The following is a 22,112-nucleotide window of genomic DNA, read 5'->3' as shown; positions in this document are numbered from 1 at the left end:
ATCTGGACTATGAAGTAAAACTGTGTTTGGATGAGAGGCGGGGGATCAAATATCTAACTTCATCCTTCACACCTCTTAGAGACACACAAATGGCTGTGACTTTGGCTACTTCTATCACTCCATGTAGGCTCCTCCTCCTTCCCTCCGCTTAGACTTTGCCCTTACTGGCCAGGCAAGGGGGGCAGAGTCCATGCTTGACTCATCTCTCACTTTACCAGAGCTAAGATCTCAGCTCTATACAAAAACACAAGACTTCAGCCTCCACACAACAGAAGTGCCCAGCCCCGAAGCAATAGGGGGGCGACTCGCCGTCTCTCACCCAGCCATGGAATACCTTTCAGCCTTGAGCTCCAATGGCCTGCTAAGGTGACTTCTAACCCTGCCCTCTATACTTCAACCCTAGGGATATGGGCAGACAAGAAGAAACAGCCCCTGGAAGACTCATTTCCCTGTCCCTAGATTTCTCTGACTCTTAAACTACTATTTTGCTCTCCCTCTAAGTTTCTCCTTTGGATCTGTAATCCTACTCCAGCCATCCTACCCCCCATCATCACTAGGTTTGCCAACCCCTCCTTACTCCTTCTGGTGTTTTGTTCCTAACTTTCAGGTCAGTGTCTACTATGAGCTCCGAGCTTAGCCGTAGGGTCTGGAACTCGGCTCCTCCACCTCAGCGACCCTTCCGTGTCTGTGATCATAAGCGGACAGTCCGGAAAGGACTAACAGCCGCCACCCGCCAGGAACTGCTAGATAAGGTAAGGAGTCAAGCTTCTGGGTTCCTGGAACAAGGAGGCCATGGGACTCACGATAGTGGGATTGGGGCACAGGAAGTGTATAGGCTACATGATTGCCACCCTTTCAGGGGTCTACGAAACAGTAAGCCAGTACCAGTAAGCCATGCTGCGTTTGAGTAAACTGTTTAGTCTCTGAGTAGTAGGCTTTCTTTGGCTGGAGAGATGGGTTCGGGAATCATTATGGTCATTTGTATGGAATCAAAACCCTAGGCAAGGGCTCTGCCACTGATTTAAATCTCCAGCCCTTGATTTCTATGAAAAAGCCGACTTCAAATCTTGCTTTTGCTACTTTCTAGCTGTCAAACATTGGGAAATCATTCAACCTGTCAAAACCTGTTTTGTTCTTGAAACAGGCTCTCACTTTTTAGCTCAGGCTGACCTTGAACTCAGAATCCTCTTGCTTCAGGCTTCCAAATACTGAAATTAAAGATGCATGGCACACAACCTAAAAAAAATGTTTTCAATGTTGGGCATCAAACCCAGGTCTCTGAGCATACCAGGCAAACAATTTACTTCTAAAGCATACCTCCAGCCTTCCGTTTGTCTACACAAGGGACTAGTAGTCTTTTATGATTACTGAATAAATGGAAAGTCCTTATGAATATCTGACAGACACTGGAGAGGTGCTGCAGCTCAGCTCTTCTTAGTGAAGTCAGTCAGCAGACAATCTCTGCTGTCTGCTGTTTAGCTAACAATCCAGTTAGTAAAGCTAAGCAGAGTCCTCCGGGGGCTGGGGTGGGCTGCCCTAAGTTGGGAAGCAGCCTGAGTTACATTGTGCTAGGTGGAATATATATATTCTTTTTTTTTAAGATTTATTTAATGTATATAAGTACACTGTAGCTGTCTTCAGACACACCAGAAGAGGGCATCAGATCCCATTACAGATGGTTGTGAGCCACCATGTGGTTGCTGGGATTTGAACTCAGGACCTCTGGAAGAGCAGTCAGTGCTCTTAACCACTGAGCCATCTCTCCAGCCCCCGAATATATATATTCTTGAGGTTAGGTGACTTTCTTTCCCAAATTACAGTGGACTGGACCTTCCTTTTGGAGTATTTTCTCATGTGGTCCCCACAAAGAGGGGTGGGACTGGAGAGATAGCTCAGCGGTTAAGAGCATGCACTGCAGAGCGCTTGCCTAGCAAGTGCAATGCCCTGGGTTCGGTCCCCAGCTCCTGGAAAAAAAAAAAAAAAAAGAAAAAAAAGAAAAAAAGAAAAAAAAAAAAAAAAAAAAAAAGGATGCACTGCTCTTACTGAGGACCAGGTTGAGACCCCAGCACCTCACAACCACGGAACTCCAGCTCCAGAGAATCCAACGCTCTCTTCTCTGTGCACTCACATACACATTCCTCACACCCACAGTTTAATAACATTTTAAAGGAAGCTGTGTCAACTCAAAAGGAAAGTGATATGGGGTCACACCTGCTTAAGATCCAGACCCTTTGATGATGTTTACATGCTGGTCAAAACCTTGGTGCCTCAGTTTCTGGTGCATTGGAACAACTTAAGTGCAGCTTCAAGGCTGTTTAGACACAAGAGCAGTTCTATCTATCAGAAGGCACCCCTAAGAGGAGACTGTAGCTTTCCTTGGTCACCTCACGTCCAGCCCCTCTACAGGGCAGAGGTCAAGGGTCATCTGACTCCTAGGCTGGGCGGAGGCTTTAGACGCTATCCTTAAACTGAAGTAGAGCCAGCGCACCACAGATACCTTACAGGAGCCATGGAGCCCTGCCTGGTCACCTTGAAAACAGTTGTAGAGAACAGGAAGGCATAGGAGGACACTGTAGATAAGATTAAACAGGTTTTATCTGTGTAGATTTGGAGTCAGGGTCCAAAACTGTTGAAGTCTGGTTTTAAACTTCTGGATTCCAGTGATCCCCCTGCCTCGGCCTCCTGAGCAGCCAGGACTGTAGGTGTCCTACCCAGCTATGACTGAGTTGTCATTCAGGTCCAGTAGGAGTGGCTCAGAGAGGAGCAAAAGTTGGTAAACAGGAGCAAAAGGAAAGAAAGGTCTACTCCTTGACAACTGCCACTTCTGCCAGGTGGTGGTGGTCACACACACCTTTGATCCCAGTACACAGGAGGCAGAGACCAGTGATCTCGATTTCGAGGTTGACCTGGTCTACAGAGTAAGTTCCAGGACAGCCAGGGCTACACAAAAACCTGCCACTTTTAGGAAGGATGAGATGAAGTGCTCATGTCTACAATCCCAGGACCCTGGAAACTAATACAGAATCGCTAAGTCTGGGATCAGGCTGCACTACACCAACACCCTGTCTCAAAAAAAACAACAACCACACACACGGAAAATGGCAAAACACCAGGAAGTAGAGCTGACCTGCCGCCCAGTGTGTGAGGCTGATGGGGCATGGACTAAGGCCTGCCCTCCCCACCACTTGTCACTGAACAGGTAGTGGAGACCTTGCTGCTAAGCGGAGTGCTAACGCTGGTCCTGGAGGAGGATGGGACTGCGGTGGAGACTGAAGACTTCTTCGAGCTGCTAGAGGATGACACATGCTTGATGGCTCTAGAGCAGGGACAGAGCTGGAGCCCAAAGGTGAGAGGCCCACAGTGGGGCTGCTTAGGTCTCCACTCCTTCCTGGTCCTCCCAGGCTTCTTCCCTAGCCTGTCACTGACCTTGGGGGCAGAGGCACTGGGAGTTGTGAAGGTCATCAACTATTAGATGATATTGGGAAGTCAGATCCACAAGTGACAGGATTATTGGTAGATGTCAGGGTACGAGAGCAGGTCCACTCCAATGATGGAATTGTCCCACAGAGTGGGATGTTGTCATACGGCCTAGGACGGGAGAAGCCAAAACATAGCAAGGACATCGCCCGCATCACCTTTGATGTGTATAAGCAAAATCCTCGAGACCTCTTCGGCAGCCTCAACGTGAAAGCTACATTCTACGGGCTCTACTCCATGAGCTGCGATTTTCAAGGAGTTGGCCCTAAAAAAGTACTCAGGTCAGAGACCAACATGTTACACAACCCTAGAGTTGGATTATCCCTCAAGTCCAGCTCAACCTCTCAGACCCACGTATCCCACGACTCCCCCTTATGAGCCCCCACCCAAAGCGTCCAACCCTCGGCCTCCCCTCAGCTTCCTTAACTATCTATTCTCCTCTCTGCCCTTCAGGGAGCTCCTTCGTTGGACTTCCTCACTGCTGCAAGGCCTGGGCCATATGCTGCTGGGAATCTCATCTACTCTGCGCCATGTGGTGGAGGGGGCTGAGCGATGGCAGTGGCACCGGCAGAGTCACCTCCATTCATAATGAAATTGTGCTTTGAGCCTGTGTTGAAAGACTGGTTCCGGGGTTGGGGATTTAGCTCAGTGGTAGAGCGCTTGCCTAGGAAGCGCAAGGCCCTAGGTTCAGTCCCCAGCTCCGAAGGAAAAAAAAAAAAAAAAAAGAAAGACTGGTTCCATGTGCCACGTGAGGGGCATTAAAGGGCATCTTCAGGTCTGGGTCTGCGGTGTACCCTAGGTAACTAAGCTGACTCCAACAGATCAGCCCACTGCCCTGGTGCTCCAGCCTGTACATTTTCCTGAAGAACGATACCCATCTTCCCTACCTCCCTGCCTTCCACTCACCCTACAGAACCACACCCTTGTCCCCTGGCATCCTGATCTCACCATACCTGCTGCTTCATCTAGGTTCTCACTGACTCCTATCCCTGCATACCAATGACAACTGGCCCTAGCTTTACCTCAGGATATCTTTCCCCTAAAAAATAAAAATATTTCCAAGAAAAATACAAAAGTATTTAACAGTATGTCATGGGGGAGGGGAGAGAATGACAGACGGACACAGGGATTAACAGGATCTGGCTGCCACAGTCCAAGGCTGGCCTTGAATTCTGGATATTCTTGCTTTACCCTCTGGAATGGTAGTGGGTTTACAGTTTTGTGTAAGACATTTGGCTCCCATTTAAACCAGGAATGATAAGCATGTCCGTTCACCCTCCCCATCAACACCTATTCCCAGTTTCGAGGCCTCAGTCTCCAAGTATAGAGTTCAACGCCCGCCTCCGCTTGGCCACAGAATTTTGCTGCTGTTCCCAAGCCTGTCGCCGCTTCAAGAAGGTAGTCAGGGCCACATTTCGAGCCACGTGGTGGCCAAAAGGATCTTGAATCAACTCCTGGTTCTGCTCTCCTGCAAAGAGAACCACTCCTATTTAGCAACACCCAAGCTCAAAGACACACTCTGCTTGAGGTAAAGGGCCCTCATTTTCTCTCAATGCTGGCCCAAAACAGGACTAACGAACATCTCACCCACTAAAGCATGAAAATCAGGTAGAGGAGGAGTAAGGGACTATACAACAACTCTGCAGAGTGGAGAAGGAGGCCTCTGAGAACTCAGAACCAGACTACACTTTTGAAACCTGCTGAACCAATCAGCTACCGGGCACAGGAGCTTGGAAACCACCCAAAGACAGTGGTACTCACCCAGTTCAGCAGCAATCTCCTTCCGAGCCCCCAAAGCTGCTCCACTCCAGATGGCATCAAATACACGGCTGCCATGGCGACTACAGGCAAGAGCCACATACTGTCCCTGAAATGAGACAAGTAAGGTAAAGTCCCTCTGGGAATGTAGAAATAATTTCAGAAGACCTGAAAGGCACAGTTTAAACAACACAGGAACTGTGTATCCTGCCTCCAGCTCTCAGGTCTAATCCTGAGACTGGAAGCTCATTTTCTCCAAAGCAGTGATGGAGGGGACTGGAGCAGAAGTCTAACCTTTAGGGTCTTCAGCACACGACGTCGCTGCTTGTGTGTCACAGAGGGGCTAGTCAGGATGGCATCAAATACATGAGAGCCAGCAGGACTTTGGGCCAGAGTCAGAAGTTGTGGTCCAGTCAAGGCACTCAGACTTCGAAGTACAAGTCCAGGGTTGGAAAAATACAGCAAATGCTGGAGCAGTAGAGACCCAAGTACTGTCACTTCCCTCAGAGGTCTGGCTGAGGCCATTTCTACCTGGGAATATAGGATAGGGGCTTAGGAGGAAGTCACTAAGCCAGGTGGGTGACCTCATCCCTAGGGTACTATACCCTTTTCAAAGGAGTTAGAAGTCTCATCTTAACCCAAGGGGCTTCCCCAGCCCTAAGAAGCCTGGCCCCCAAAATGCCCTATCTTACCTGATGCTCTGCGGGCACTGCCCCCTCCTCCTCCATTAGTTCATAGTATACCTCGTAAGCCAACAAGGAAGCAAAGAGAGGCACGCAGGCCACTTGCCGGGATGGGGGCTCTGCACAGTGGAATGCCTACAGGAAGACAAAGCATCATGACTCTTGGGATGGATCCCATCTCTAACACCATGATTTTCTAGACAGAGAAATAAATGTTCAAGAAAAATGAGATCTGACTCGACAGGAAAGGATGCCCATGACTATAGAGTCTCGCCTGCCTTGTTCGCCCTCCCAGCCTCTGCACTCATAACAGGGATGGGATTCATTTATCCCTCAAGTTCTCGAAGTTCTAGAGGATAAATTTCACTTCAGGGCTGTTCTTAGACTCATCTATCTCCATATCTAGAACTCCCGCAACATGACCCTCCCACATCCAGATTAACCGATCCGAACTAGCAGAGTCAGGTCAGGTCAGAAGGGCATGGATGGGCTGCGGGGTAACACCACTCACCTCAAATAACAGCTGCAGGACCTGGGCTTGGTGAGCCCCAACCCTGCGGCAGGCTTCCACCAGAGCGACAACTACCCCTGGGTGGCCCCGGGCCAGCACTGCCTCTAAGGCAGGGCTCAGCTCCTCAAACACAAGGGACAGCTGAGAGGAGACACAGATTGAAGAATTGTTGACAATCAATTAGTGGTTTCCTATAAAGTTAATCAGAAAAAACTTCCTACTAAAACAAAAAATGTAGGTAAGACATAAAGAACACTGTTGACACCATATTGTTCACTGTGCTGTATAAAACCAAGAAGAGGACGGCCATAGAGATTCTGCCTGCCCTACCAGAGAAGAGTCTAAAAGTTCTTTCTGTAGAAGACAGGGAGAGCCAAGGGCAAGGCGGGTCTAGAACTAAGCCTGCCCTTCTACTCCACATGTCGCCCCAAGGACCACAGGAAAAGCCTCTTGGGTACTAGACAGTAAACTGTCAGAAATGTACAGAGACAAGCACACAATAAAACAAGACCCAAAAGTAGGGCACTGGTGTGCACACCTTTAATCCCAGCAGTCAGGATGCAGACATAGGTGGATCTTATTGAGTTCAAGGCCAGCCTGGTTTACAGAGCAAGTTTTAGGGCTACAGAGAAACTGTCTTGAAAAAACAAATAATAATAATAATAAAGCAAAAATGAGAATAACAAAAATAAATAAATAAATAAATAGGGCCCAATGATTAAGAATAGTAGAAAGAGACCCAGGCCCCGTTTCCACCTTACCAGCTCAGGGGAAGTGACTGCATCCAGTAAGCGCTGCAAAGGGAAGTTAGCAATGGGATGCTCGGCCAAGGAGTACAGTTGACCCTGGAAGTGATTCTTAAAGAGGCGCTGGAGCCTCTCTGGCTCTAATACCAACAGCACCTGCTCCAAGAGTCTGGAGCTCGTCTGATCCCGAAGAAACAGGAGTAGAGGGCTATGGGTAAGAAGAGTGAGACCAAGGCTGGAGACCCGGCACTGTGGTTAATAGTCCTTACTGTCCCTGCAGAGAACCTGTCTTCACAGGCCCCCTCCGCCCTCCTCCGCCCTCCTCCATAAACATGGTGCACATACATGGACACAGGCGAAAGACCAGACAAGTAAAAATAAAGAGCTGGTGCACACTTCTAAGCCCAGCATTTTAAGAGGCAGAAGTCACTGATTTCAAAGCCAGGTTGGTCTCTATAGTGAATTCTAGGCCAGACAGTGCTGCACAGTGAGACCCTGTCTCACATAGATGAAGGATGGGACTGGGGCTCAAGAGATGGCCCAGTGGTTAAGAGCATGTACTTACTGCTCTCGCAGAGGCCCAAGAAGTTCAGTTCCCAGCACCCACAAGGCAGCTGACAACAATCTGCAACTCCAGTTCCAGGGGCTCTGACACCCCCTTCTAGCCTCTGTAGACACTGCACACACGTGGTGTATACCATACATGTAAGCACAACTTCATAAACATAAGATAAAGTAAGTCTTAAATAAAACTAAGTCAGGGGGCTGGGGATTTAGCTCAGTGGTAGAGCGCTTACCTAGGAAGCGCAAGGCCCTGGGTTCGGTCCCCAGCTCCAAAAAAAAGAACCAAAAAAAAATAAATAAATAAATAAATAAATAAAAAATAAAAATAAAACTAAGTCAGGCATGGCTCGCTTTACTCCCAGCACCCAGGAGGCAGAGGCAGGAGGATCTTTGAGTTTGAGACCGGCCAGGGCTACACAATGAGACTGTACCTCCCAAGTGCTAGAGTTAAAGATTGGTGCCACCACCCGGCAATACATATTTTTGGGGAGAAAATCAATGAGTGTAACTTCACCCACTATCTCATCTGTCTCAGACAACACCCCCAGCTGCAGTAACCCCTGCAGAAATGATCACACCTGCCACCTGCTGAGGAATTCCGAGAACTCAGGTAATCAATGACTGCATCACAGAGGTGGGCACAGTGTTGAGGTAATTTGTGATGGAGGACTTGTAAGGCGACTTGAAGACAAAAGCTGGAGATCTTGTCAGTGATAAATACTGTAGGAAAAAGTAGAAATAATCTGATGCTTTGTCCCAAATCCAGATTACCTGTACAACCTCAAAGCCCAGCCAACAAGGAAGACTAGACATACAAAAACAACAACAGAGACTGTCTTATAGCACTAAGCCAGACAGGGGTTAAGAGAGGAGTGACCTGATAGAAGGGTCCTGCTTGGTGGAAATCCCCAGAGGGGATGCTAGACCCTTTCCCTACTTCCCTTCTGTGATGGTGACTCTTGACTGTCCTCTTGATGGGATTTACCATCACTATGGAAACTAACTACTGGGCATTTCTGTAAGTTTCTAGAGTAGGTCAAAGCAGGTGGGCAGACCCACCCAAATGTGGGCGGCACCATCCCATGAGCACAGCATTAACCCCTCTGCTTCCTGACTTGATACAGTGTAGCTTCTGCCATGGTGATCTCCCTGATACCACAGACTGTTCCCTCCAGCTTAAGTCTAATTTCTTCTTCCTTTGTGTCACTTTGGTCCAATATTTGCCTCCAAAACATGTGAAGTAATTAATACATCTTTTTACCAGCAATGTCCTTCAGAAAGCAGGCGCTCAGATCCTGAAGGCGATTCAAGAAGGTTTTAGGAACCTCAAAATCAGTTGGTTTACATTCCCGAGCTGAGGTCCTCTGTGTTTCTAAAGAACAAGAATGTGAACAACAGTGAGATTATAGAGAGCCAAGCAGGAAGGAGAGCTCCTCAGAAGAATATGGGCTCAGCTTAGAGGCAGGACAGATGCCTCTTTAGAGGAGTAAAATAGTCTATCATTTTTTCCTAAGGATCTTTAACTCCCTTCCCTATGGTTCAGAGTTCCTATTTCTCAGCCAGGATTTACCAAAACCTAGTATACCAAAACCAGACTTCGCTTATACTCTCTAACCTCACTCTCCAGTATTTTTAAATGTAGGTTGCATCCTAGGACTATAACATGAAACAAAGTTAGTGGTCTCAATTAGCATTTTTATTTTAATTTTTATTTTTCTTATACGCATTACATCCTAACCATTCCCTTTATCTCTACTCCTACCCAGTTCCCACCTCCCCACCTCCCCTCTCCCCCAGATTCACTCCTGTTTCCCTGAGAACAAGAAAACAAAACAAGCAGGCCTCCCAGGGATATCAATCAAATATGGCATAACAAATGACAGTGAGACTAGGCACAGATCCTCATATCAAGGTTGGATGAGGTGACCCAGTAGGAGTAACAGGGTTCTGAGAGAAGGCAAGAGTTAGAGATACTCCCCACTCCCACTGTTAGGAGTCCCACAAGAACTCCAAGCCTCACAACCATAATGGATACGCAGAGGGCCTGGCTCAGACCCATACAGGGTTGGTGATTACTGCTTCAGTCTCTGTGAACCCCGATGAGCATGCTCCGTTGATTCTGTGGGTCATGTTTTTGCGGTGCCCTCAACCCTTCTTCCCCCTGTTCTGCGGGGTTCTCCTGGTTTTGCCAAGTCTTTGGCAGTGGGTCTCTGCATCTGCTGCCATCGGTAGTTAGTTGTTTTTTTTTAAATAGAGAATAAAATGTAAAAGGAAAGAAAATATCAGAAAAAGAGGCAGCGTGTGGAAAGGGTATCTTTTTCTGGACTTTTGCTTGGCTCCAACATTCACACACAAGTCACATCAGGGGGAAAAACCAACTTCCTAGCCAGGTGTAAAGACACATACGCCTAATTTCAGAATTAGAGAGGCTGAGGCAGAAAGTCAATAAATTTGACACCAGCATGAGCTCACACAGTAAGTGCAGACCAATGTGTGCTACTCAGTAAGACCTTGTCCAAAACACCGAGCAGCCAGGCAGTGGCAGTGTGCTCTTTTAATCCCAGCACTTGGGAGGCAGAGGCAGAGGCAGAGGCAGAGGCAGAGGCAGAGGCAGAGGCAGAGGCAGAGGCAGAGGCAGAGAGGCAGAGGCAGAGAGGCAGAGGCAGAGAGGCAGAGAGGCAGAGAGGCAGAGAGGCAGAGAGGCAGAGAGGCAGAGAGGCAGAGAGGCAGAGAGGCAGAGAGGCAGAGAGGCAGAGAGGCAGAGAGGCAGAGAGGCAGAGAGGCAGAGAGGCAGAGAGGCAGAGAGAGGCAGAGAGGCAGAGAGGCAGAGAGAGGCAGAGAGAGGCAGAGAGAGGCAGAGAGAGGCAGAGAGAGGCAGAGAGAGGCAGAGAGGCAGAGAGGCAGAGAGGCAGAGAGGCAGAGAGGCAGAGAGGCAGAGAGGCAGAGAGGCAGAAGGCAGAGAGGCAGAGAGGCAGAGAGGCAGAGAGGCAGAGAGGCAGAGAGGCAGAGAGGCAGAGAGAGGCAGAGAGGCAGAGAGAGGCAGAGAGAGGCAGAGAGAGGCAGAGAGAGGCAGAGAGAGGCAGAGAGAGGCAGAGAGAGGCAGAGAGAGGCAGAGAGAGGCAGAGAGAGGCAGAGAGAGGCAGAGAGAGGCAGAGAGAGGCAGAGAGAGGCAGAGAGAGGCAGAGAGAGGCAGAGAGAGGCAGAGAGAGGCAGAGAGAGGCAGAGAGAGGCAGAGAGAGGCAGAGAGAGGCAGAGAGAGGCAGAGAGAGGCAGAGAGAGGCAGAGAGAGGCAGAGAGAGGCAGAGGAGAGAGGCAGAGAGAGGCAGAGAGAGGCAGAGAGAGGCAGAGAGAGGCAGAGAGAGGCAGAGAGAGGCAGAGAGGCAGAGAGGCAGAGAGGCAGAGAGAGGCAGAGAGAGGCAGAGAGGCAGAGAGGCAGAGAGGCAGAGAGGCAGAGAGGCAGAGAGGCAGAGAGGCAGAGAGGCAGAGAGGCAGAGAGGCAGAGAGGCAGAGAGAGGCAGAGAGGCAGAGAGGCGCAGAGGCAGAGGCAGAGGCAGAGGCAGAGGCAGAGGCAGAGGCAGAGGCAGAGGCAGAGGCAGAGGCAGAGGCAGAGGCAGAGGCAGAGGCAGGAGGAGCTCTGCGTACAAGGCCAGCTTAGGCATGGCTGCACAAGCCCGCAATCCCAGCACTTAAAGGTAGGAGCGGGCAGGAGCATCAAGGCCAGCCTGTGCTACATGACAAGTCGAATGCCACCTGGGCTATATGGGAGACTATCTCAAAAGAAAATATCAGGGCCAGGAAGGTTATCATAGGGGTGACTGCTATTAAGTCTGACAACCTGAGTTCAATACACAGAACCCACATCGTGGAAGGAGAGAACTGACTCCCACCAGTTGTCTTCTCCCCTCCACACAAACACTGCAGAAGGCACATACATTCGAGTGTGTACACATGCCCAGACATACTTTAAAGTTAAAAATGAATTTATCACTGTGAGTTGTGGAAACAATACTGTGAAATTCATTGCTCCTCCTGTGTCTATGGGAATAGCTGTTCCCTGAATGTAAGTACATCCGTCCTCATTAGGTAAGCTATTCTTTGACCTTCCAGGTTCTGTCCCAAGCAAGGTTCTGCTAATTCTTCATGGTCAAGCTCCACCATGAAGATTAACTCTTCTGTTTACTGGCTTCTGAACTTCCTAAACGGTCCTGCTAACCAGGGCCCACTTCCCTGTCTTACAATACTTACCAGACGACTGGGAACCACGGGGCTTGACTCTCTCAGACTCCAGAAGAGTACCTCCCAACACTTGCAGCAAAGTTCTGACTACGAAGCTGCCGTGTGTGTCTCCACAGAAGAAAAGAAAATCATCACACACTTCAGCGGCTAGTCCCAGGACTAGCTCCTCCAGAGTCTGCGAGGGACCATCCTCCCCCTCTTCCTCCTCATCTGCCTCGGCAGGACTCCTCAGCAATCGAGGTAGCTGCAGCAAAGCACTTTGTAATACGTGGACCCCACACCGATGACAGGCCACGAAGCGCAAGTTGGGGCGCAGAGCGATCCACACTCGACACAAGGGTTTCAAAGGACTGAACCCCAAAAGCTCCTGCAGCATTTCACTACCAGTCCTGTTCGTGGCTAAGGCTAGAGCCTGAGCCTCCACTTCCTTTAAAATATTGCGCGCCATCAACTCTGAAAAAAAACGAGATCATAAATAAACCGTTAGACTGAAAGGAGGATAAGACTCACCCATCACTTACCCAAGAACTCCCTGGGAATCCCTCTGAAAGTTCCATGTGTGAGTTTTACACTTAATCCACGGTGTAGCTGCTCCTACCTCGTTCTTCGGCGGCGTCCGGAGCCACTTTCAGCGCTGACAGCGCCCGTCGGAAATATCCGAGCGCCTCCGGGCTCAGGTGCGGGAGAGCCTCGGGGGCCTGCTCCGCACGCGCGGCCGCCGGCAGCTGGGGACAACCATCGCGGCCGGGAGGGGGACGCCCAGAACCCCGGGCCGCGCGTCCCCGCCGGCCCGCACCTGAGAACTGGCGCCGCGCTTTGTGAGCGGAACGCGGTCCCAACCCCATGCGTGCTTTGGGACCAGAAGTTCACGCTTCCCGGTTGCAGCTCCCACAACCGCCGGCGCGCTCCTGACGCACGGAGACGTCATGAGTTTGCGACGGGGTGGTAGGGCATGATGGGCGTGGCTACAGGTCGCCCTTCCCCATTTGCGGGTTCCACCCCCGGGTCTGAGCCTGCAACTCCGGGGCTAGCCTCGACTCATCCTCACCCGCACCCGGACTTCCATCCAGGCAAGCACTCCGACGAGGCTAGAATCAAAGTTCTCGAACTATAGAACTGGCGATCTGGGCAGAAAGAAACCCAGAGGCTGTGTCTGCTGCAGGTAAGGCTCTGTTAACTTACAGTTCAGGGCTTCGCGGTTCTTCGTGGGACTGGACGGATAGCCACGGGTAGCCAGAACTCCAGAGAGCCCAGGACTCTTCGTGGACATACCCTGTTAGACTACATCGCCAGATTCCCCATCGAATTATCCCCACTCAGAGGTTCGTAATAGTACTCTGTGTAACGCTGGAGTCTCCACCCAGCCCTGGGACTCCTAAAGGGACATCCTGGCCTGAGACTGACTCAGTTAACCTTCTCTCAAATTTCTCTCCCCTCAAAATAGTCAAAGCTTAGCAGCCTGTTTAAGCCCTCACAGAGACCTGCCTCAGCACACAATCTACAAGATTCCCTCTAAGCGACTCTTTACCTCCACAGATACCCCTTTGGTGTGAGTCATGATAATGACTATGAAGGGCCAAGTGTGTGTGGTAACTGGGGCCTCCAGGGGTATTGGCCGTGGCATTGCCTTACAGCTTTGCCAAGCAGGTGCTACAGTTTACATTACCGGCCGCCATTTGGACACCCTTAGAGCTACTGCCCAGGAGGTAAGTGACCTCCTGAGTTAATCACTCTAATTACTATACCCCCGCCCAACAAATTACTAATGTTTACTGAGTACCATAAATAAATAATGTAGGATTGAGTTTTTCTACCAAGTGAGCTTAATGGGGAGAAAAATCTTTCTGTTTGAGAGTTTCAGGTTTTACAAAGAAAAAAATTTGTCCTGGTGGCTTCCTCTAATTTAGGCAAGACTTGTTGAACTGTATTCGTTTACTTCTTTGTTGTTGTTGTTTTGTTGTTGTTTTGGGGATCTGTTTGTTTTTGATACAGAGTCTCTCTGCCTTTCTTTTTTTTTTTTTTTTTGGTTCTTTTTTTTTTTTTGGAGCTGGGGACCGAACCCAGGGCCTTGCGCTTCCTAGGTAAGCGCTCTACCACTGAGCTAAATCCCCAGCCCCTCTCTCTGCCTTTCTACATGGCCCTGGCTGCCCTGGAACTCACTGTGTAGACTCAGGCTGGCCTCAAACTCACAGAGATCCCGACTGCCTCTGCCTCCTCGGTTCTGGGATTAAAGGTGTGCACCACCACTTGCAGTGGTTTTTATTTTGTGTGCATTGATGTTTTGCCTGCATGTCTCTCTGTGTGAGGATTTCAGATCCTCTAAAACTATAGTTACAGTTGTGTGTGGTTGCTGGAAATTAAACCTGGGTCCTCTGCAAGAGCAGCCAGTGCTCTTAACCAATGAGCCATCTCTCCAGCCCTCTTGAGGTGATCTTGAACAAGTCTTGGATAGGAATTAGGTAAGGAAGTTATGAAAACCATTTCCAGGTACCTAAGCAAAGAGCAATGGTGAAGAGGCCAGAGAGGGAGTAATGGTTCTCAGAGGCCACCAGGAGGGGCTGAGGCACAGGTTAGTAGGTGTGCAGGCCTGGGTTTGATCCCAAGCACTGAAAAACAAACAAAATACACAAAAACAAACAAAACTCACCCTGGCAAAGGGGTTGGGTTTTGCACACCTTTAATCCCAGCACTCGGGAGGTGATTTTAAGGTCTATGTAGTGAGTTCCAAACCAGCCAGGACTACAGGGTAAGACCCTGGGGGTGGAGGGGAGCAGTATGGGGCAGGGTTAGCAGGAGGAGCCAGTATGACCTGCGTGCCTATATGATTCGCACTGGAGAAGTTGTGTTGGCAGATTAAGAGTTGAAGCCCTGCTTCAACTTATGTAGTAAGAGCCTATCAAAAAAGCTTTTAGGCGTTAGTTGGCTTAGTCTGGTGATCCTGTTAGAAGATACTTTAAAATGTGCATGCTTTAGATAGTTCACACTGACTAGGTTGTGAAGACGTGTCTTAAGGAAAGGGACTTGAGGCCAGGTGAGCAGTGGGAGGCATTGCTGCAGTTTGAGCAGAACAGGAGCAGGACCCTGAGCTCGACTCCCGCCTCTGGAAAAATAGGTGCTCCTCTTCCTCTGGAGGCTGGTAGGTGGGTCACATCTTTCAGAGTCGAGGCAGGATAGGAAGTGGCAATAGTTTATGCCTAATAGCTTTGATTTTTTTATTATTGTTATTATCGAGTCAGAGCATTGGTTGAGTGAGGAAAAGATCTGAACTGAGTAAGAATTCCAAGTGAGCAGCAGGAGAGTCGGAAAGGACAAAGAGGAGTGTTACTTCTTTCTGAGAGTGGACACCATGCCTCATCTCTTGCCTGGGACTTGCAGAATAATTACTAAGTAAGGCCTTGCAGATGGTAGCCCTCAGTTAATGCTGATGTTGAACCTAAGGTCCAATTTTCCTTGCTCTTTCCTGGGAGGTACCACTATGGTGAGATTCAGACACCAGAGGGAGCCATTGCATGTCATGTCCGAGCTATTGGCTAAATCCTGAGCTCTTCAGTTCTTAAACTCACTTGAGTTAGGAAAATAACACTCCTGTGAACTCATACTCACTGTTCCTCTCCAGGCACAATCCCTCGGGGGCCGGTGTGTACCAGTGGTGTGTGATTCAAGCCAGGAGAGTGAGGTGAAAAGCCTGTTTGAGCAAGTAGATCGGGAACAGCAGGGGCGGCTAGATGTTCTGGTCAATAATGCCTATGCTGGTGTACAGGTAACCTTTTAACTCGATCCAACTCTCCATTCCAAACCCAACCCCCAACCCTTGAGTCTTTATCTCCATGCATGGTCCCACTAACCAGCCCTTTATACCTTCATGCCAATCAATCACCCAGTTAATCACTCTCATGTCCTCTAGGCAATCCTGAACACCACCACCAAGTCATTCTGGGAAGCACCTGCCTCCCTTTGGGATGATATAAACAATGTTGGACTCAGGTGCGTGCTTCACTGTCAGAGCCTAGGCGCCTCCTGTTTAGTAGCCCCACAGCCTGGGCCTCTTCCTAAAAGACTCTTTCCCTTCTGGCTTCTGTTTGTCACACTTACTTCTGGACAAGTTCCATGCCTGTGGGTTTGCACCTAAGAATATCACCTTTTTTTTCTTGTGCGTGCATGGTTGTATGTTTTTCTGTGCCCACCATGGTGCATGCAAAGATCTGAGGACAACTCCAGAGAGTCCGTTCTCTTTCTCTGCGTCTTTCTGTGAGTTCAGGGCTTGAACTCAGCCTTCCAGGTTGCACAGGACACAGCTTTTACCTACTGAGCCATCTCAGGCAACCTGGAAATGACAATTTTTGCTTTGTCTCAATTTGCCTTTTTGGTTTGGTTTGGTTTGGTTTTTGAGACAGGGTTTCTCTGTGTAGCCTTCTTGATCCTGGAACTCTCTGTAGACCAGGCTGACCTCAAACTCAGAGATCTGCCTGCCTCTGCCTCCCAAGTGCTAGGATTAAAGGTAGGCACTACCTCCTAACTCAGCTTTTTCTAACAAGATGTCAGCCTTGTTCTGGCCTCATTCTTTGCCCATCTAAGTACAAGTCCCAGAAGGAAGGATTCTCTCAGTGTTGCACATAACCCATGGGCTATGTTTTTTTAAAAAAAAAAAAAAATGGTTAGACGGAGAGCTCAAATGATTAAGGATGGGCTAATTAACGTAGCATGCATATGCTCACGTCAGTTCTGATCCCTCCACACGTGTGTTGTTATAATTGGTTCTCATTCATTCTCAGCCCCACTGACCTCTGCATCTCTTCACTAGTTCTCTCTCTTCCTGTTACTTGTTTCCTGTTACCCTCTCTATTTCCCTCCTTCCCTAGAGCGCTTCCTGCCCTATATATGTGTGTGAACATGTGTAGTTTGAAACCTAGGATCCACATATGAGAGATTAATTTGCCTTTCTGAGTCCAGCTTACTTTGTTTAATGGTTTCCAGTGCCAGATGTGGATGTGCACAACTTTAATCTCAGGAGGCAGAGGCAGGGCAGATCTCTGCGAGTTTGAGCTCAGCCTGGTCCACTAGTATCAGGGCTATGTAGAGAGACTCTGGTTTCAAAAATAGTAACTACAATAATAATTGTTTTTCAGTCATATTCACTCTCTGCAAATGACATGCTTTCGTTTTCTTTTTTCCCCATTAATTTATTTATTCACGTTACATTCCCTCACTCCTGTTTCATCTTTCTTTACAGCTATATAAGATTCAGTTTTGTATCTCCTCCCCTCCATTTATCCACCCGTTAGTGGACGGACGTCTAGGTTGGTTCCATTTCTAGACTGTTGTGAATAGGTCAGCCATAGGAATGCAAATGTCTGTGTGGTTTGTTGACTTAGAGCCTGCCCGAGTACAGGGTACTGGGTGACATTGAGGAAACCCCCTTACTGACATCCATCGTGGAGGCACGAACTTGCATTCTCACCAGCAGTGAACAGGACTCCTCTTTCCCCTCATCATCACCAGCACTTGTGGATTGCTTTCTTGATGAAAGCCGCTCTGACCAGGAGGAGGTCTGAAAGCAGTTTTAATTCACATCTCCCGTGGCTGTGGTTGTTGAGCATTTCCTGGGTATTTATTTGGCTATTTGCATCCCGTCTTTCGAGAACTTTCTATTCTGCTCGTTTTGTTACACCGTCTCATCCAGCCCAGGCTGATTGCAAGCTTACTGTGTAGCCAAGGATGTCCCTGAATTCCTGATTCTCCTGCCTCCACCTCCATAGTGCTAAGATTATAGGTTTGTCCCAAGAACCCAGCTGACCAGATACATGGCTTACACCCCTGACCTGTCTTATGTTTACGGTGCAAGAGCTCCTTCATTATATGTCACGCATACTCTGTCTCAGTACCCTTAATCGTATCAGTTTTTCCCTTGGAATGGCCTGTGCCCGATTCCCCAGGCCTTTGGCTATTGCTGTGAAGCCTCTATGCTGACCACAGATACTGAGGGCTTAGGAAGCAATGGAACCAGCATTCACAGAACTCTTTCCTTCTTCTTCTTCCCCGATCCCTTCTAGAGGCCACTACTTATGCTCTGTGTATGGGGCACGGCTGATGGTACCAGCTGGCAAAGGACTTATCGTGGTTGTCTCTTCCCCCGGGGGGCTGCAGCATATGTTCAATGTCCCTTATGGTGTGGGCAAAGCTGCGGTAAGGACTAAGGCACAGGAGTTGGGGAGGTATACTACAGTGTCAACAGTTGTCAGAGCCGTAAGACCTTCATCTCTCTCTCTGTCCCATGCACTGATCGTTCCATTGTGTGGACCTCCCTCCATCCGCCAGAGTAGGTATCAAATGTGGAAAGATGGTGGCAGAAACATCAGGGCTCTCGAGAAGGACGGGGGCTGGGATATCCTCATGGACTCAGGGAGGGCAGAAGAGGAAGGCGAGACGGGCAGGTGTTCGGGTTCTCATTTCTGCCTCCTCTCCCTCCACAGTGCGACAAACTGGCTGCTGACTGTGCCCATGAGCTACGGCGTCATGGAGTCAGCTACGTATCTCTGTGGCCAGGCCTGGTGCAAACAGAAATGGTGAAGGAGTATGTAGCAAAAGAGGAGCAGCCTGAAGATCCTCTGTTTAAGAAGGTTGGCAAGGGGAGGGGAGGGGAATAGAGAACAAAGGCATCTCTCCAGTCTCGGGCAGTAACAAGCGTAAGCAGTGCGTCCGTAATCCCAGCACTCATGAGGCAGAGGTGAGGGTTCCTGCGTGAGGTCCGGGCCAGCAGGCTTGCATAGTGAGACTCCTAAAACGAGAGCAGTTGTTCCACACACGAGGTGCCTCCTAGGGCAGGCACAGGCTGAGCTCGCAGCACTTCTTTCCGTCCTGTAAAGCAGTTAATAACTCCAGTTTACAGATAGTGAAGTGGAAACCCAGGGAGCGTGAGAAACTTGAATAGAGCTGGAAGTGTAGCTCAGTGTTAGAGCATTTGCTTAGGTGTGCTGGCATAGGCTCAGCCCCTCGCAACGAGAAATGACAGGAAGGAGGGAAACATGTTCTATGGGACGAGTCATAACAGGAAAGGCTGTCCGACACCAAAGCCACATAGTGACCTTGCCCTGGTCTGTCCTAGAAGGCGCAGACGCTCTGGGATGCCCCGATCCTTCCGTTTATGCACTTGGGAAAGGGAGCTCTCATGCTTTTGTGCAAGTCCTGCTTAGTTGTGTCTGTGTGGGATGGGTGAGAATGGGGAAGGCACAGGCAGCGCTCTTGGAAATTAACCCTTAACTTCTCAATCCATTTTTCAGATGAAATCAGTTCTCTCATCGGCCGAAACTACAGAGATGAGTGGCAAGTGTGTGGTGGCCTTGGCAACAGGTGATGGCACTGGGTGACAATGCGTCTTTGGGGCACTCACAGACAGTTCCTAACTTTGTTTGGGAGATGACTGGAAAAGACAACGGCTGTCTTTTCTGTCTATTGGAGGCTCAGAGGGTCTCCTGGTTTGAGGTCTGCTATAAACTGCTGCAGGGTAGTGTGGCCAGAAGCCTTGGTGTGAACACAGAGAACTCGTGCTCAGGGCTGCAATGCGAGCCCCAGCCACACCCTTTCCCAGTCACTTTGTCACTTGGCACCACTCCCAATCCCCTCCGTCACTAAGCATGTGTGTGCCCACAGACCCCAATATCCTGAGCCTGAGTGGGAAGGTGCTGCCGTCCTGTGACCTTGCTCGGCGTTACGGCCTTAAGGATGTCGATGGTAAGTGCTTGCTCTGAACCAGCTTCAAGCAATGACTGTGGTCCCTGCTCCTTTCCCCCAAATTTTCAGCCTGAGTTGGGGTATCCCAGGAGTAGGAAATAAAGGTCTACTTGCCCTTCTGTTATTCCCAGGACGCCCTGTCCAAGACTACTTTTCTTTGGGCTATGCCCTCTCACAAGTCTCCAGCTTGAGATGGCTGGCCTCCTACTTGCCCGGCTTCCTCCGTGTACCTAAGTGGATCGTCACCCTCTACACCAGCAAATTCTAACCTCCTGACCTGATATCCCAGCCCTTCCAGAACCTCATCTCACTGAGGCTCAGGTGGGTGGGGCTCTTGGGAAACAAACCACTTTCCCACATCCCATGTCCTCACCATGAAGAGAAGGTGGCTGCTGGGCATCTAGTGCATCTTGGGGGTTCTGGTAGGTTCTTGGTGCCTTGGTGTTCCCTGTCCCTACATCTTAATAGCTTGCTTGAGTCATAAGTGGTTATAAGTAGAAGTTAATAAAAGTCTCATCTCCCCTTCAATTTGTGAGTTCTCATTCTGTGTTAAAGTGGCAAATATTTGAAAAAAAAGATTCATCGATGTGAAAATGTGTAACTTTTCGGGCTGAGGTGGCTCAGTAGATATAGCTCTCTCAGAGCAAGCTTGAAGACCAGATTCAAGTCCCAGAAACCTTGTAAGACCAGATGCAGAAGCAGCCTGTATGCAATCCCACAGAGCCTGTGTGCAATGGGAGGCGTAAGTGGGGGGATCCCCGTGAGCTCCCCTGCCAGCCAGCCTGGTGCACACAGTGATGTATACACAGTTACGGTGAACAGCTAAAGACCCTGCCGAAACAAGGTAGAGGTGAGTACCACCAGCCAGGATTGTCACGTGACCAGCCCGCAGGGCAACAGGTTACATCAGCTGGGTATAGTAGTGCAGGCCTTTAATCACAGCACTGGAGAGGCAGAGCCAGGAGCACCTCTGTGAATTCCAGGCCAGCCTGGCCTATATAGTGAATCCCAGGACAGACAGGGCTACACAGCAAAACCCTGTCTCAAAAATTAATTAAAATTAATTAAAAAATTAAAAGTAGGGGTTGGGGATTTAGCTCAGTGGTAGACCGCTTGCTTAGCAAGCGCAAGGCCCTGGGTTCGATCCCCAGCTCCAAAAAAAAAAAAAAAAAAAAAATTAAAAGTAGGTGCAGGCACACGCTTTTAATCCCAGAACTCAAACAGCGGAGACAGGTAAGTTTGAGGCCAGCCTATTCTACATAGAGAGGTCCAGGCTAGCCAGCGATACAGAGTGAGATCCTGTCTCAAAAAAAAGGAGAATCAATAGGGATTGATGATCCCTATTGGAGGCTCACCTTCAGAGCTGCTCCTGTTCTTCCTCACAAGACCCCTCTCTCATGCTAGGGAGCTTGGCCTCTCTGACTCACTCTCAATTTTACCATCTTTTCAACAATACCTGCTGCCTCTGGACTTCCAACACAGGCAGGCCCTGTGGTGTGTTTAACTTCCTGGAACTGGGAGAGAAGATACTGTCTGATTCCAACTGGGCGGAAGCAGACTGGTGTGCTGGCACCCTGGCCCTTCCTCTTGGGACGTTGTCACCTGAAGGAGTGGTCTTCCGCAGAACTAAGTACAGAGCAAGGCATTTCTAGGAAGCCAAGGACAGTTCTGCACGAGTGACAGACTGAAGACGTGATTATCAGGCCCCCAAATAGGAAAGCTTCCAGTGGAGGTGGGCAAGCATTGTCAGCTGCAGGAGGATTGCATGATCAGACTTGTAGTAGAAGCTCCCAGGAGCTGAGGTGTGGGCAGAGGGAGAACAGGTCGTAGTCATGAGAGGCTGGCCTACTATTAGTGTCATCAGGGATACAATGACGCCTAGGTGTGGGCTGAAGGGAGAGTGCAGGAAGCAGTGTCTGCAGACAGGAGCTGAGCCAACACACGACTGCCACTGTCCCTGACATGGGGGACAATATGTCAGCAGCAGGCATAGGGAACTTTTAAGAAGCCAGCTTGCCTGAGGGCTTAGCCCTGACAGGATACCAAGGGATAGTTGAGATGTGGCCTGCCGTTACCAGAGCAAGGTATTTGCCTGTCCTAGATGACACCCAGGGAGGTTGCTATGGGCCACCCCAATCAGATATGGGGTCCTGGGACGAGGGTCCTCAAAGGCTAGGTAGGTAAGGACTCGGCGATGACAACAGACACAAACACAGGGGCAGTTTGAATCTGAGTGTATTTTGCAGCTCTCAAGTATTTTTATACATGATGAAACAGGTACTGAAAGATGTGTTTAGTGAAGCGATCACAGGACAGATAACATCACTGCCATTTGGCATAGTAAAGCACAAAATCAAGGCTAGTGGCATTTCTCCAAGAACAGGTTAATTTTCATGGTCAGTTTGTTTT

At 49.4% G+C, this 22,112-nt stretch overlaps 3 protein-coding genes across 11 annotated transcripts; 2 read left to right on the top strand and 1 right to left on the bottom strand.

Moving 5' to 3' along the window:
- Positions 1-272: 272 nt before the first annotated feature.
- On the top strand, positions 273-4,545 carry Cideb (cell death-inducing DFFA-like effector b). The gene is made up of 5 exons (NM_001399449.1): positions 273-366; positions 608-752; positions 3,200-3,346; positions 3,568-3,758; positions 3,931-4,545. Exons 1-5 carry the CDS (start codon positions 326-328, stop codon positions 4,064-4,066), a joined length of 660 nt encoding a protein of 219 aa, NP_001386378.1. The 5' UTR covers positions 273-325; the 3' UTR covers positions 4,067-4,545.
- On the bottom strand, positions 4,533-12,894 carry Nop9 (NOP9 nucleolar protein). 2 transcript variants are annotated; one of them, NM_001106040.1, is made up of 10 exons: positions 12,574-12,891; positions 11,985-12,428; positions 9,001-9,111; positions 8,318-8,459; positions 7,191-7,383; positions 6,430-6,570; positions 5,928-6,053; positions 5,530-5,766; positions 5,239-5,344; positions 4,533-4,945 (listed from the first exon to the last, which is right to left on the bottom strand). In NM_001106040.1, exons 1-10 carry the CDS (start codon positions 12,818-12,820, stop codon positions 4,788-4,790), a joined length of 1,905 nt encoding a protein of 634 aa, NP_001099510.1. In that variant the 5' UTR covers positions 12,821-12,891; the 3' UTR covers positions 4,533-4,787. The 2 variants fall into 2 exon arrangements, with proteins under 2 accessions (NP_001099510.1, XP_063130201.1); XM_063274131.1 differs by lacking the exons at positions 4,533-4,945; positions 5,239-5,344 and having other exon boundaries at positions 5,601-5,762; positions 12,574-12,894.
- A 9-nt stretch (positions 12,895-12,903) lies between these two features.
- Dhrs1 (dehydrogenase/reductase 1) lies at positions 12,904-20,231 on the top strand. 8 transcript variants are annotated; one of them, NM_001007621.1, is made up of 9 exons: positions 12,946-13,297; positions 13,512-13,681; positions 15,592-15,735; positions 15,880-15,959; positions 18,026-18,158; positions 18,446-18,592; positions 19,253-19,322; positions 19,623-19,703; positions 19,835-20,231. In NM_001007621.1, the coding sequence occupies exons 2-9, from the start codon at positions 13,532-13,534 to the stop codon at positions 19,969-19,971; spliced, it is 942 nt and encodes a 313-aa protein (NP_001007622.1). In that variant the 5' UTR covers positions 12,946-13,297; positions 13,512-13,531; the 3' UTR covers positions 19,972-20,231. The 8 variants fall into 8 exon arrangements, with proteins under 8 accessions (XP_063130197.1, XP_063130198.1, NP_001007622.1 ...); XM_063274127.1 differs by lacking the exon at positions 18,446-18,592 and having other exon boundaries at positions 12,904-13,137; XM_039093132.2 differs by lacking the exon at positions 18,446-18,592 and having other exon boundaries at positions 13,157-13,297.
- Positions 20,232-22,112: the final 1,881 nt, after the last annotated feature.

This window comes from Rattus norvegicus, chromosome 15 (assembly GCF_036323735.1).
Source record: "Rattus norvegicus strain BN/NHsdMcwi chromosome 15, GRCr8, whole genome shotgun sequence".
Classification (NCBI taxonomy): Eukaryota; Metazoa; Chordata; class Mammalia; order Rodentia; family Muridae; genus Rattus; species Rattus norvegicus.
This window is presented reverse-complemented; position numbering and strand designations above follow the sequence as displayed.